The sequence below is a fragment of the Onychostoma macrolepis genome, chromosome 17 (assembly GCF_012432095.1).
Source record: "Onychostoma macrolepis isolate SWU-2019 chromosome 17, ASM1243209v1, whole genome shotgun sequence".
Lineage (NCBI taxonomy): Eukaryota > Metazoa > Chordata > Actinopteri > Cypriniformes > Cyprinidae > Onychostoma > Onychostoma macrolepis.
This window is the reverse complement of record NC_081171.1, coordinates 17464225-17480431: the sequence shown is the minus strand read 5'-3', so window position 1 is coordinate 17480431 and position 16207 is coordinate 17464225. Positions and strand designations below refer to the sequence as shown.

The 16207-nt window shown below is 34.5% G+C and overlaps 2 protein-coding genes and 1 long non-coding RNA gene across 5 annotated transcripts in view; 2 read left to right on the top strand and 1 right to left on the bottom strand.

The window, feature by feature from the left end:
- Positions 1-13216, bottom strand: part of apoba (apolipoprotein Ba) — a 34508-nt gene extending 21292 nt beyond the window's left edge. The window contains exons 1-2 of one of the 3 annotated variants that reach the window (XM_058748826.1): positions 13091-13216; positions 8734-8879 (exon numbers count right to left, since the gene is read on the bottom strand). The gene's annotated coding sequence lies outside the window, so the exon portion shown is untranslated. Of the gene's footprint in view, positions 1-8733; positions 8880-12816; positions 12973-13090 lie in introns of those variants that run through there. The other 2 variants (XM_058748825.1, XM_058748824.1) reach the window with 2 other exon arrangements.
- c17h1orf115 (chromosome 17 C1orf115 homolog) lies at positions 1614-4589 on the top strand. The gene is made up of 2 exons (XM_058748828.1): positions 1614-1973; positions 3227-4589. Exons 1-2 carry the CDS (start codon positions 1683-1685, stop codon positions 3362-3364), a joined length of 429 nt encoding a protein of 142 aa, XP_058604811.1. The 5' UTR covers positions 1614-1682; the 3' UTR covers positions 3365-4589.
- Positions 12360-15416, top strand: LOC131522941 (uncharacterized). Its single transcript, XR_009266684.1, has 5 exons — positions 12360-12466; positions 12951-13352; positions 13499-13545; positions 14896-14997; positions 15361-15416. It is a non-coding gene; the product is annotated as an uncharacterized LOC131522941 (long non-coding RNA).
- The last annotated feature ends 791 nt before the right edge of the window (positions 15417-16207 follow it).

Below are 16207 nucleotides of genomic sequence, written 5' to 3'. Positions count from 1 at the left end.
ATGTGACCCTGGACCACAAAACCAGTCTTAAGTACCACGGGTATATTTGTAGCAATAGCCAAAAATACATTGTATGGGTCAAAATTATGCATTTTTATTTTATGCCAAAAATCATTAGGATATTAAGTAAAGATCATGTTCCATGAAGATATTTTGTAAATTTCTTACCGTAAATGTATCAAAACCTAATTTTTGATTAGTAATATGCATAGCTAAGAACTTCATTTGGACAACTTTAAAGGTGATTTTCTCAATATTTAGATTTTTTTGCACCCTCAGATTCCAGATTTTCAAATAGTTGTATCTCAGCCAAATATTGTCCGATCCTAACAAACCATACATTAATGGAAAGCTTATTTATTCAGATTATGTATAAATCTCAATTTTGAAAAATTGACACTTAAGACTGGTTTTGTCATCCAGGGTCACAAATTCTTGAGTAATGAAACACAAGTACAAAAATACATATAATTAAAAAATTTCAATTATACAATTGCAAAATAAAATTTGAGTAAAATGAAACTGCAAGATGCAGTCGGTGATGTTTCATGGTCAAGTAAAACTTAAGTGACGATTTCTGGGGTCTTCACCCTCTTTACAGTTCCCTAACTTTCTGACTGTACTGTATTTACCAATTGTCCTACTTTAAAAGGCATGTCGTAACACCTGATTCACAAATCTAATCAAGATGTTAATTAAAGAACAGTGTATAGGAGTCCAAGCTGATACATTAAACACGTAAAGGAACTTTCATATAGTTACTACATAGGAGTGTTGCGTAATATTCACAATCATCCTGTGGTACAAAGTTAGCCTTTAAACCTCTTTTTCAAGTTATAAAACAAAACAAATAGCAACTTTATGTCACAATTAATATAATATGTATGTGCATTTGCAAATTAACGGGTAGTTTGCATAATAAATATTTGATGACTTGTGGTCATAATGTGTTATTTCCACTGATGTTTGTACTAAAACAAAAATAAATGTATTTATATAAAAAAATGCATTTATCAGTAGAAATAAACATTGTGACTTTTGCAATATTTATTCATAATGCAACAAGATGCAAAGATTTCCACATTAAATAATCTAACCAGAAACTATTGTGGCAGACTATTTAAATGTATTAACATTCTTTTGTATTAAGGAACATATTTTCCTTCATAAACTGAAAGTGGCATATACCTGCGAACTCCATAAATCAGCAAAGCTGGTACAGTTATTCTTTTGAAAAAAAAAAAAAAAGTGATGTAGGTCTAATATTTCAAATACACGATAGGCCTATAAAAACAAAAATATTTATTTTTTTATTTTTGACATAATACACTGCATGCATGAACTCCATCATTCCCTCTCACACAAAAATCACATCTCAAGCTGAACTTTGTTCAAGCTCTTCAGTTTGAAGTCATCAAATAATGTAATTGTATTTTATGTCAGGTAATAAGACTCTGTGGTAGCTTACTGAATACCAGCTTGAAAAAGAAAAGAGATACTTAAACCAGTCTAAGCAGATAACATCAGGTTTGTAATAACGAGTGCATGTCACAGAGATTCTGTCAGTGATTTGGGTGCGCGGAATTGCGCATGCGCAAAACTATTCCGGTTGAAGTTCGTGAACTTCGCACCTGACACTTTCAGCCGATTCCGATGGACAGTGTACCTTAGATGTGATTAAAATGTCTCGAAAACGCGTCAAATCCAAGCGGAGATCAAAGCGTAAAAAGGAGGACAAATCTAAAATAGTTCCTACTAACGACGATCAACCAGCTAAAGAAGAAATCAAGGGTCAAGACGAGCCGCTTGTGCGGAACTCATCGACGAGCGCGAACAAGAAAAAGAAGTTCGCCAAACAAGCTCAAATCGCCTTTCTGCCAGAGAAATACCAACCACTGGTTGAGGATGATATTGACCAACCACGAGATGACAATATCAAGAAAAAACAAGACAAATATAAAAAGTTAAGAAAAGTACGTGATTAACTTTGAAAGTTCGTTGTTTGTCCGATCATGATTAGCCTATTTAGGCTACACAGTAAAAAATAATAACACTGCTTAACGTCTGAGTATCTCAGAAATAATTATTTAATATAAACACAGCTCAGACAGAAACATTATTGCGGATTTTTAAAGAATCAACAACAAATTATTTGAAAAATGTAACTTATGTATTTTTATGAGTTTCATAACTGGTTGGGGTATAGGCTGTTTAATCATGTAAACATAGCGACCAAATATTTTGTTATTTTGGTCCCACTTTATATTAGGTGGCCTTAACTACTATGTACTTACATTTAAATTAATCATTTGGTACAGTGCACTTATTGTGTACATACATGCTTTTACATTGTATTATGTACATTAAATATGTATATGTAATTAATTTCTGTAATTACATTTATAATTACACTGTTGACCCATCCCTTACACCTTAACCCACCCTTAAACCTACCCATACCACCAAACCTGTCTCTAACCTTACCCGTATACCACCTCAATAGCAGTAAAATTGTTTTGCAATACAGTATGAACACAATAAGTACATTGTACTTATTTTTTGATGTAAGTACATAGTAAAGGCCACCTAATATAAAGTGTGATGCTATTTTATTATATATTATTTAAAATTGTCCTCTCAGCAACTTTTTTTTTTTGTTAACTGTTCTTATTCAAGAACATGCGTAGGCCTATAGCTATTAGTCCTTGAAACGTAATCACATTAGATAAATATTTTAGTCCATTAAAATAATCTATTTTAACCGTAGATTCTCTTTAACAATAATAATAATAAACCTTTAAAAACAAGCTGCTGCATCATCAGTACAGTATAAGTACCAGAGTAATTATAGCCTACATGGGGGACTCTGAATATTGTTATTACAACTGTATTAAAGTATGTTCATTGTAATTTTCATTTACACTTGATAGTCCACTTCAGACATTCTATTAGGCTAACAACTGTAAGTAACTCTGAAACTACAAGTCAACTAAGAGTTTTAGTACACTGTTAGGTTAGGGTCAGTAGAATAAGTTGACCTGTACTTGCAAAGTTACTTGTCTGTTAGGAGACCATCAAAATAAAATGTTAGCAGATATAAGCAGACTGTCTACTAACACTAATAATGATTGGTAGTTCCAAGGTTACTTAGAATGTCTAAAGTGGACTACCAAAATAAAGTGTTACCTCATATTCATTCATCTTTGTTTATCCACCTTTTTTACAGAATATGGGGAAAGCTCTTCGTTACAGCTGGAAGTGTCTGGTGGTTGGACTGCAGAATCTGAGCACAGCCTATTCTATGCCGCTGGGTGTCGGTGTCACAATAGTGCCAGACATCCACAGAGCCAGAGCTCACGTCTAACACGTGACTCAAGACGAGCCGGTTACATCATGAGTAGAACAGTAATCAATGTTGGATCCCTACAGCCACTAATTAGTGATATGGAACTCTGATTTGGAAGTGCAATAAGTGAATTTTTATTTATGTGCCATTGTTGTCAAGGGACAATGGCATGAAGGAGACTAAATTTATGTGATAATTTGCCTTTGACAAGAAAATATTAAGTAGCAGATGCTGTGATGGACTGTGATTAACACACATTCTTCTAGTTATGCACAACTTCTGAAAACATTTAAAGGGATAGTTCTTCTAAAAATGATAATTTTGTGATAATTTACTCACCCTCATGTCGTTGAAAACCTGTTTGAGTTTATTTCTTATGTTGAACATAAAAGAAGATATTTTAAAGAATGCTGGAATGCATAGTATTTCTTTTCTTACTATGGAAGTCAATGGGGACCAACAACTGTTTGGTTCTTCAAAATATCTTCTTTTGTGTTCAACATGAGAAAGAAACTCATACAGGTTTGGAACGACGTGAGGGTAAGTAAATGATCACAATATTTTTGGGTGAACTATTTCTTTAACTTTACAGGTCTAGATGGAACATGTTTAGCAGGGAAATAAAGATGTTTTTTAATTTTATTCTTTGATATGACGGGTAAAGTAAGTAGAATAATGTTACTGTGGATGTTAGGCCAGTGGAGTGCTTATATTTAGTACAAAGACAGACCGAGACAGATGTATGGTATTGAACAGGTGGAATGAAGTATGTTATGAAGTATGTGATCAGAAGCTGTATTGCTTCCCAAGATGTAATTATTCTTAAGAATGTTGCAAGTACATTGTATCAGCATAAATGTAATGTGAAAGCACAGTTTGTACCATTTTGCACTTTTTTGTAATAACACCTATGAACAAATTGTTTTAACGGGATTTAGACTTTGGATTAAATAAAAATGTTGCTATTAAATGTTTAAATTAACTGAATTCACATTGATGAACAGATGAAGCAAATGAGTTGAATAAAAAATTAGATTTGAAATGCTTGCTCATAAAACTCTTTCAAGCCTGAAACTTTCACTTGTTCACCAATAGGTGACAGCATTGTGTAGGACAACAGAAATGACTATGGTAAATAATTTGCACTTGCATAGTGAGACAGAGACAATATACATATGTATTTTATAATAAATGGATGAACGAATTAATACATAATTTTTAATAAAATTTTAATTATTTGCAATTATTTTAAATGATCTTTAATTCATTTTATTATTATTGAATTGTAGAGGGCTCTGGGTAGCAAGGTTAAACTACAAATCCAGACACACCATCAAGATAAGGATGCAAGTGTTTTGTCACTTTCCCACACACAATACTCTTCTCTTTCCTGTTTGATGTTTTCTGGGTTGTTCCATTTTTATTAATTCATTCATTTAATCCACATCACTATGCCAGGGATTTCCCCACAGGTTCATTTCCAGTCATTTCATCATTACCTCAGATTCACCACTTACACAACACACCTCATTGCTTTCATGTTTCAGGTCTACACATAGGTACTGTAGCCAACAGGCACATTGATGGAATGGAATGAGCGTGACAAAGTCAGTTCGTATGAACTACATTCACCGCAACATACCGTATAGTGTAAGTCTACGCATGGAAAGCCACCAGATAAGTTCTAGGCATTTGTAAAGTGAATTCAATATCTACACCACTGTTGTTTCTCAAAGGGAGGGATGGTAAAAGTCAGCCAACAAGATGGCCATCAGCAAGGAGGGGAGCAGCTGTAACAGAGATAAGAATGTTTGAGACTTGAACTGCACTTTTTTTATTTATCAGAGGGCGTTGGACAGGGATGCATGGCTGAAATGTGATCTATGGACCAAAGGAGATTAAAGGCTCATGGGTGTATTCAGCTGGCACGCTCCTCCTTACAGGTGCCACGGTAGAACTTGACTTAATAGGTGGGCTGTGATCACTCAGTTACGAGATAAGAAAAACGCTCTTGTCGCCAGGCCATTCTGCAGTATGGAGTGAAGAAATTTACATTTTTGTTTAATGTTTTTATCTACAGACCTAATAATATACACTCATTACTTAATAATCTAAAAGTCATAATAAAGAACACAAATATATCTGTAAAGAAGAAAAAATCATATAATGAACTCCTTTCATCTTCTATACTCATATTTTGAGTTCATTTAGGAGGCATTTAACCACTTGCCACCAAAAATATATCAGCATTAATTTGAAATAAATAATAAATGCATACTTTTAATAGTATAACCATATTTTATTAGATTTTTGTATTATTTTTATAGTTTTATATACTTTTACATTATATACTTTCATGTTTATGTTTGTATTTTTTGTTAAGCTAAACACAATTATACACATTGTTGACAATAAAGTAAAAAAAAACACTACAAAAACACCAGAACAAATCTGTTTTTGTTCCCAAAGCATCTTCTTACTAATGAAGGCCGTTTTGTTGCAAGAAATTATATTCTGATTATTATAATAATATTTTTCACTTTGATCTTATCAAGTTCCCGTTAACATTAAACATCAAACTAATTCAAGTCAACATCAACTATCTTTTAAAAGTCTGCCAATATTACACACAGCTTTCTGTTGTCTTGCTGTTATTTATTAGACCTCCCAAAAGCTGAATTTAGAAAGCTGAATCCAATTAAAAGACATGATGCCACTGATATTGTCTGATAAATGTGGTATTTTTCTCCAGCTCCCTATATTCATTTTCAATTACTGTCAGTTTGTGTCGTTTAATAAATTTAAGCAATGTGTTTTTGTTAGGGATAAAACCCAAAGTCTTCTGGTCTATGATGAGCATGCTGTCTGATAAAAAAAAAAAGACAGCTGAGAAATTATTAGAAGCAGGAGGCTGCAATTATTCAAATCTGCCATTCAGTCCTAAAGTTTATTCTTCTGCTGGTCAGCTTGGCCTTATGTGGGTTAATATCTGTCATGCAATTGCTGCAAGACACAAAAGGATGCGATGACTTCATCATCTAAATAATTTGCCTTTGTCAATAAATATACTGGGTGCAAATTAAAAAGCAGAAATCTTCCCAGCACTTGAAGACATTGACAGATTGTGTTTCATAATGTCAAAATCAAACACAGACTGACTGACTCCGTTCCAATAATAACATCTGACCTACAAAGAGGAACAAGAACCAGCGGTGATTAATATTCCGGTGGAAGATGCACAAAAGGCCAAAATCAGCAGTTGTTATGATATTTATATTCTCTGTTGCATTAAATAGAAACTTGAAATATTTTCTAATTTATTGCAACAAAGATCTGAGACAACATAATTTGGATAACAGGATATAACTGGCAAAATTGAACTTTCTGCCATTTCTGTTTTGCTTTGTTAAATCTATGAAACAAAAACCGACATAAAATATGATTGATATTATATTAATAATACCATTAAGGCAGTCAAAAGAGTTGAATGTAAATCTAAGACTTAAAATATTTTTTAAAAATCTTCCAGTTACTTACAGATAAAGTAATATAAAACTAAATATCTAATAATATAATATAATAAAATAATAATAGTATATGTGCACATATATTAAGACCAAAAACGGGTAGATTTCTGCAGCTGTGCTCTTACTTGTTTCATTCATACTCAATCCAATATCTTTTCCTTTTTTACATCAAAAATGCCAATTAAGCCAATATTTTTATTTTTCAAGCTGCTTCATTTCAAGAAAAAGCTACTTACATTTACATTTATTCATTCAGCAGATGCTTTTACCCAAATTCTGTCTAAGATCTACTTGGTCTGTCTTTGTTTTATTGTAATAGCGTCCATTTTAATAATATTAATCACAGTGCTTAATGATATCAGACCACTTTGAGTTTAAACAAACATATTTCTGGTTTGGTGTCAATTTAGGGGAGCATTAGTGATGAAGCTGTGAAGCTACAAAAGACAAAGCATATTGTGAAACGCTGTGTTCGATTAATCAAAATCAATTCACAAAGAGTTCAACCTTGAAAACCTGTTTTAAATTTACTGTTGCTCTTATGATACACCTGGAAATCTCTTGGACTGGCTTATTGATCACGAGTGGAAGGTGCAGGGGTTCCTATCACGGAGGTCTCTTCTTCAGCCACCTTATTAATCAAACTACGCCTACACTATCTCCAGCCCTCTGATACATCACTCTCTACAACTGACATTTAGCTATCCGGCCACCAAACAAGAGTGTTGCTATTTAACCCAGCCCAATTTAACCTCAGCGTTTGGGCTCTTGCCCATGAGACATTTTGCTGAAAAATGACAACATATGAAAACAGCAAGGACACATTAGGATATAACTATATGATTATAATACAGAGTTTGAAATGTATAAGTTAAGGAATTTAAAATAACTGTTTTCTGTTTTGAATATATTAATATTCAATTTATTCTTGTGATGAAAAGCTGAATTTTCAGCAGCCATTACTCCAGTCTGCAGAAACATTTCTTATTATTATCAGTGTTGAAAACAGTTGTGCTGCTTATTATTGTTGTAGAAATCAGATACATTTTGTTCAGGCTTCTTTGATCAAAAGAGCAGCCTTTGTTTGAAACATAAATCTTTTGTAACACTATAAATATATTTGACTAAAAAGCTCTTTCTTTTGGTTAATTTAATATATCCTTGCTGAATAAAAGTAACAATCTCTTCAAAAAAAAAAAAATCTTACTGACCCCAAACTTTTACGGTAGTTTATACAGCACTTTTTGTCCATACAGTAGATCATGGAGCTCCTTTACAGCTTCAAAAAGTCAATTACATAAACTGTGTATGAATTCAGGAATGTTAGCTCAGTGAACTGTGAGGTATGCCAGCATACAGGTGTGAATTATTGCTTAATGTAGATAACTGTGATCTGATAAGGATTTAATACTCACTCTAGGCCCAAAAATGTGCATCTGGGTCTAACTGAAGAATGGTTAGACAATGTATTCAGTGTCATCACAACAGTAATGACTGTATCATTAGACATGTACAGTATACTCCACCCCCACCCCCATCTAGAAATATCCACTGACAGTGCATTTGCAGTCCCACTAAAACCTAGCTCCATGTCATTATGCCAAGTCTTTTAATTGATGTAATACAAAATCTCTTAAGACAAGTATGCTTTTCTCATCCCAGTGTGGGTGACTAAATAGGATCAGCATGTAGTCACTTTGAACCATCAAACACTTTACTGTGGCTTATAGCGGATTAGCCTTAAGTCACCTTGTGTGAGCTATACCAGTTTACCAGCTAGCTTGAACTGAATCACAGGAAACCAGCAACCGCTCTATCAATAAAGTTCTTGAGATCACAGATTCAGAGCTGTGAACTCACTTTGTGGGGTTTCAGCTTGATTAGCTCATCTACAAACTCATGGGGGCAGAAATCTTCAGATCTCCTCTCACACAGTGTAGACACTTCTTGTCACAGATGAACATTTTGTTGCTCAGACGTTGACTTAAATGTTTCTCCTGAAATTCCTAAAGAGAAATAAAGACAATGAGAGAGTTAGGGTTGACATGCGCTCTCAGAAAAAAAGTTGTTACTGGGGCAGTACCCTTTCAAAAGGTACACATCTGTACCTTATTTACCCCTAAAGGGTACAAATACATACTATATAAAGTATGCATATTATTACCTAAATGGTACATAATAGTACTTTTTGGCAATACTCAACATCCGCTACTGTTTAAAGGTTTGGAATCAGTAAGATTTGTCCATGTTTTTGAAAGACGTCTCTTATGCTTACCTGCATTTATTTAATCGAAAATATAGTAAAAACTGTAATACTGTGATTTAAAAAAATAAATAAAAATTGTATTACAATTTAAAGTAACCCTTTTCTATTCTAATATGTTTGAAATTTTTATTTATTCATATGATGGCAAATCTGAATTGTCAGCATCATTACTCCAGTCTTCAGTGTCACATGATCCATCAGAAAACATTCTAATATGCTAATTTGCTGCTCAGGAAACATTTATTATTACTATCAATATTCAAAACAGTTGTGCTGCTTAATATTTTCATGGGAACTGTAAACTAATTATTTTTAAATCTTACTGGCCCCAAATTTTGAACGGTAGTGTAGTATGCCAGTAATCTCCATTGGCATTTTCAGTTGTTCCCGATGAAAGCATAGATAAGACAGAAGACAAAAACATAGTAGGACAGTACATTATTTCATAAGTTCATGGCAAGAGCAGTTGCAAACTTGCGTTAAGTGCCAGCACACTACACGCTCAGCTGCTTAGATAAATATGTAGCATCGGGCTGTTAAAGCTGAAGAGAAAACTTGAGAGGGTTAAATAAATACAAATCACACACACACTACACAGTCAAAAGTCGGGCTTTGTTTTAGCCTGCCGTCTGTGCAGCTGGTAAGTGATGATATGGGGCAGTAGCAGCCAAGATGTGGGCCTGTCTTATAAACTACAGACACACTCCCCAAGAAAGATTCATCGGGCCTGACTGACCAGGTGGAATCCTGAATTGTGCAATTTTGTGAACAGAGGTTATATTAGGATACAGAACAACAAACGAGAGCTTGCCAAGATAAATAAACACATGCCAGAGCATAACAACATGACTTCCTACAGACAACATGGCAATTCAATAACTTCAGTTTGAGAAATAAACCATTGGTTAACATTTACTCAAGTTCTTTCTAAACATTTTCTGGCTGATTTGCTAATGTTTTCCCACAGGAAAGAAAAATCATAAAGGAGCTCCGTTTAATCTGGGTTATTTCCTGCCATGATAAGAAATATGCAATTAATAGTCAAATGTTTTACATGCAGCTCTCAGTTTGTAAGAGGAGCATCTGAGAAGTTAACAATTAATTGAAACTTAAGTACAGCATAAAGTCCAATAAGACTCTGAGCTTTGAAAGAGCATCCTCTGAGCAATAATTTTTTTTTTTCCTCTGGGTTGTTTTGAATGTGAAATACACATAATGTCTTATGTTTGTCTTCAGCTTCTTTCTCACGGCACAGAGGTTCAGAGAGACTCAAGTCAAGAATGAGGAGGAATGAATTCCCTCCCTATTATTGTATCTTACAAATCTTCAATATTTATTTGTAAGTCAGATATGGTAAAAAGAATGCATCAATGCACATTAAGAAAATGATAAATCAACAAATCTGAATTTCAAAAATTCTTGCAAGATTTCATAACATGAAACGATGAGCATGGGAATGATTTAGTCAGGGTCCAGTGCCAGCTACCTTAGTTACACTGCGTACTGGAATCATTATTAAACATATTATAATGACCGCCTATTAGTAAATTTACATAAGGCCTTATGTATTCATTATTTCAGAAGCCACTGAAATATGTCACGTTGTATGTTAACATATCTTGTTCAGTAGGGAGGAAAGGTTTTTAGTCTGTTGTGCATTTTAGCGATCACATTTTATAAGTTCTTTTCTCATATTTCACAGATAATTACCATCAATAGTGCATTGAGTTCTAGTCAAAAACATAAAAATAAAAATACAATAACTAACAGAAAGTAAACAATAACAGTTGAATATAACAATAACATTTGTAATCCTATCTGATCCAAAATTTCAAATATGTAAAATGTGGAAACTTCTTGTTCTTGCTAGTGAAATAAAAAAAATACATAACTCTTAAGTCTCTCTCAACATTTCCTCAAAAGACCTGCCTAGATGAAGTAAACAGAGGGTTTCCCTGTCAGATTTGCTTTGCGGATTGTAGTTCCTACGCTTTGATCTCGGAGCAAGAGGGATTCCCTCATGTTCAAAGCTACAGTAACAGCAGATTGGGGACAGCTGAGATCTGATGTGTGATTGCGACAAATCAACCCACTTAACTTGTCCCACGGGTTGAGATTTTCAAAAGCAGCGTACACAAAGCCCACTCGCTCAACACAGCCGCCCTCTCAATAAAAGTCATTTGAGTTCCATACATAAAGTGGGTTTTACCAAAGACCCAAGACATGTCACTTGTATAGTTTGAATGGGGAAAATCATAGACTGTAAAGGGGAAAATGCAACGCTAAATATCGCAGGAAGCCCCGCCTTCTGAATGAAGGAGCCAATCCCTAATTAGTAAAGTCAGCGAGTCACTGCAGCTGCAGTTAGAAGTCTGGATTGCTATAGAAACAGTCAGCGCTCTGAGACGTGTGCCGAGGACTGCGCATGCGCACTGCCTGATAAATAAGCTTTTTATAACGCTATTTGAGCGAAAGAAACAATCGTAAGCTTAGTGAACAGTTTGGGAGAATCTGATGTTTCCCCATTCAAAGAGATAGGAGCTGCACTTGGGTATATGTCGAAGGTCACCTGACTAGGGATGTTCATTTTAACCGTTAACCGACCGATAAGAATTTGGACCGATTAATACAATCAGTTAAACGGTTTAAAGTCACTTATTTATTTATTTATTTTCAGTAATTTATCAAGATGTTTTAAAAGGTTTAATGCATGGTTAAAATAAGCTATGCATATACAAAAAAAACAAAAACGTTTTTTAGAGAGAGAAACAAAAAAACATAAGTCGCATTTTATTATTTCATTCAAAAATAGGCCGACGCGAATTACAAATATTATAATAAACACTGTAAACATAGCTATGCCATTTTAGTTCCCCTCACTCCTCAACAAATCCTTTCAATTAACAGTAGGCTATTTAGAAAAGAACAAGAATTAAAAATGTAAGAAGCTATAGCGACAAACCAAAACGAATTAAGGCTAAAAAGAAACTGAACACAAACTCGTTCGACACAAAATCAAATGTTTCCGTGTTGGTGATGTATTTGAATGCCAAAATATTATTTACCTTTTATGTATGGGCCTACTTCACTCGCGTTCCAATATCCACGTAAAACAAAATGTTTTGCATAACTTCACTGCTGTACGGTGATAACGCTTAACGGCACAGATTTTACTACATATTTAAACTGAGCAGTGTTTATTTATTTAACAAAGATGGCCGCCGAGTAACATGACTTGTCGACTTTGGTTTTACCCAACGTGTTTACGTTTCTGTTTTGGCCGCAGATAAACACAGCTATGCTGACCCATTTGCCAACTGCAAGACTGTAAATATGCCATTTTTTTTATACAACAGTTCAATAAACAAAACGTAATGTTGAGTAACTTACATTTTAGGGGAAAATGTTCCTAGTTACTGTTTTTGCTCCGCCAAATAGTTCCAAACAAAGCCATGGCCGAGCAACATGTGGTTTTGTTCATGAATGATTCAAAGTTTTTGAACGAAACGGTTTAATGAATGATTCAATTACTTGCTCATAAAACTTAGGCAGCTGACTTGATTGCGCACGAAGGCACCTCATGAAACTGATTTCGGACAGACTTCAGAACGGTTTAATGGTCTACAGCAAAATATATAAAGCTTTGGTGATAACTAAGTGACTATTTAATTACTTACTGCAATAGTAATTTCTGGCTAGAAATTACATCAAAAGTGGAAAACGACGTACATTTACACACAAACTGACCACTGGCCGCAATTCTCATTATCCTCTCAGACGCCATCTTTATTTTTTATCCTAACTGTCACAGAATGGAACGCACAGGATTGTGGGATATCAAAGGCAGCGAAGGATACTATGCTGCCTTCAAAAATCGGCCAGATGAAGGCATCTCAGGAGACAGGAACTGAAGCTAACACTGAATTCGGACATGCCTTAATGCCCTCCTACCTTGGAATGCGTTCTCTGAACTTTGATATGTAAAAACGTCCACCTAGAGCTCCTAACTTACAGACGAGCAGAATGATTTCAGTGAAAAATCACGGTCTAGTGCAGCTTTTTGATCTAGCTGCAACATATTCTGGAGGGGGATTATTTTGCCTTATATAAACTTTCAGAGCCACACCACCATGAGCTGATTCAAAATCTAATGATTCATTTCCAGCCTCCTCTCAGCTGCAAGAAAACTCTTCCAAGACATAATTTATAAATGGTATGTAGTATAAATTCAAAGTAACCTTAAGTTTTATTGTTAAAGATTGAGTTCCGAGTTTCTTGACAGTTGGTTTTAGAAAATAAATCCTTGGAAAATTTTAGGCTTATATTCTGTTGCTGTTATAACCTCTCATCTCATGTTAGGTCCACAAAAGCGGTTCTCTCTGTCATATTTTGATGTAGGAGGCAGTGTGAGTGCACATATTTCTCTTTTGGTAAACCTCCGTTTTGTTGCTAATTGCTTACACAAACAATAAAACAATTTTCCTGACAGGCTCCCTTAACAGCATCTCCTTTCCTCACGTCAACATCCATATACACTCTTAAAAATTAAGGTGCTTAAAAGGTTATTCACAGTGATGCCATAGAAGAACCATTTTTGGTTCCACAAAGAACCATTCAGTCAAAGGTTCTTTAAAGAACCACTCTTTCTTACTTTTTTTATAATCTGAAGAACCTTCTTTTGCCACAAAGAACCTTTCTTCAGATGTTAAAGGTTCTTTATGGAACCATTTAGACAAAAAAAGTTCCTCTATGGCATCGTGAAGCACCTTTATTTTTAAGAGTGTAAATGTTTTAAAGTAAATATCATTCTACCTGAGCAAAAGATGCTCATCTGTAGTCTAAAGTCTTGAAGAATGAATCAGCTTTTGGACATCACAGAGGAATTTGCTGCACAAAGTGCATGAGGCTATTCATCACAGGATTGCCTGAAGTGTCTTTTCTCTGATTACTTCTAGGGAGTTGTGCACTGATGACCTTAATGTCTACACAAAGGGGGGTGTTAAAATTACTCACACAAAGTGATTTCAGCCTTCACCACTGCAGTCTTTCTCAAAAGATTAGCTGTAGCCTAAGAGACTTAGTAGTCTCACTAAATTGCCATACACATTTTTTTTTTTGTCTTGTGGTGTCTGCATGCTCCCGATGTCATCTTAAAATGATTTAAACCTTTAAAAGAATAGTTCACCCAATTTGTTGAAAATGTACTCACCCTCAGGTCATCCAAGATGTAGATGAGTTTGTTTCTTCATCGGACCAGATTTGGAGAAATTTAGCATTACATCACTTGCTCACCAATGGATCCTCAGCAGTGAATGGGTGCCGTCAGAATGAGAGCCATGAGATGAGTTTGGATGAGCAAGTGATGTAATGCTAAATTTTTCCAAATCTGTTCCGACAAGACGTATCTACATCGTCTGAGGGTGAGTACATTTCTAGCAAATTACAGTAACTTTTCTTTTAACTGTTTTCTTAAACAATTGGTATATTACATTTTGATAGCAGACTGTAAAATGAAGGGTGAATCGAACCCTAAAAATGTGTAATCAGCTTTAATGTGAGTAGTTATATTTTTGAAACAAGACAAGACTATTTGAACTTTTAAAACTGAACGCAGTAGCTGTACAAAGAAAGTGCAGATAGCAATAGATTTCTCCCAGAATCTCTAGTTTCACTCACCACAGCATGTGTCACTTATTTACATGAGTTCATCACAGTGTGTTGGCCAACAAAGACGTGATAATGTGTTATCTCAACAGCGGCGGGGTTGGAATTTGGAGATCTGGAGTCTCGCTCCAGACACCTGCAATCAAAATATATTGATTTTGGCTCCACATTCTCTTGTACGTGTGATTCTTCAGGTAGTGATTTGACACCCGTCAAGTTCATGTTTGCATATCTTAAGTAATCTCAGCACAGAGCTTTAAAAAAGGTTTATATGTAAAAGTGTCAGAAAGAAATGTTATCATTTATCATTACAGCTTTTGGCAAGGCAAAGAGTGTGTAATGACATTAATGGTCTTTAGCTAATGCCATCGTAAAGCTTTCGAAATCCTTAGCAAATGCATTGTTGTCACTTACTGAGATTTTTAACTTGCTAGTAGAGAAATTAATTGGACAGAAGAGTAATGTTGATTTGCAACACAAACTGAACCAGTGGTTTTACATTGCCACAAGGTTCCTTAAATTTCATTTGTATGAATGTACACTTTTTTGTTTTACAGAGTGAATATCGTGAGGACATAATTAGCAGATCATTTCCCACCAGGTCTGATGAAGGTAAGAGACATTACTATTGATTATTGTTTTCCAGGTATTTCATGTGCTGTGGATAGTAAGTTGCTATGCTATTCATTTTCTCTGTTAGCGTCATAAGGATATTCCATCAGACTGGAGTCTCTCAGCACATACACCATCATTAATAAATTATCAAAAGGAATTCCCTCTTTTATTTAGGCCGTCATACTTAAACATCAAAGAGAAATATTAACAGATGACAAAGTACCAGTGTGAGCTCTGAAAGTACAACAGCAAAATGAATCTAAAAATCACACAGTGATTTTGACTTACCTGATAAGATTGATTAAATTTGCAAAAAAAAAAAAAAAATCATACATTTCAGAAATGAATGTGCCATCAAACTTCGATCAATTTTTAGTATTTACAAAATGCACACAAAAACAGCTTGACAAAATGGTATGGAGTCTCTATTACTATAATATCAACTTTAAAACTAAAATTGAGAAAATTCAGGAAAAATAAACTGTCATGGTTGAGTTCTACTGTATAAGTAAAAAGCTTGTACAGTATGCCGCACTTGTATAGAAAGTCATTTGTGTGGTATAAGCCCTCAAGCAACGGTAAATCTTTTTCTAGTGTGGTGTCAAACCGACTGCTTGTGTTGTCTTGAAGATCCTGTGAAATTACTCTTCAAGTGAATTCATGTTTTAATAAGGATTTCTGGGTTTTCACAAAGGCCTATGAGCTTTCAAAAAAGATAGATGGGTATAGAAATGTATGAATTTGTAATCCTGTATAAACAATAACCACATAGTTTGTCTTCAAACCGCT

Excerpts from the sequence above, each read along its gene's own strand:
- c17h1orf115 (XM_058748828.1), top strand. The coding sequence starts at position 1,683 with ATGTCTCGAAAACGCGTCAAATCCAAGCGGAGATCAAAGCGTAAAAAG. Across the intron at positions 1,974-3,226 it reads AATATAAAAAGTTAAGAAAA|AATATGGGGAAAGCTCTTCG; the intron begins GTACGTGATTAA and ends CCTTTTTTACAG.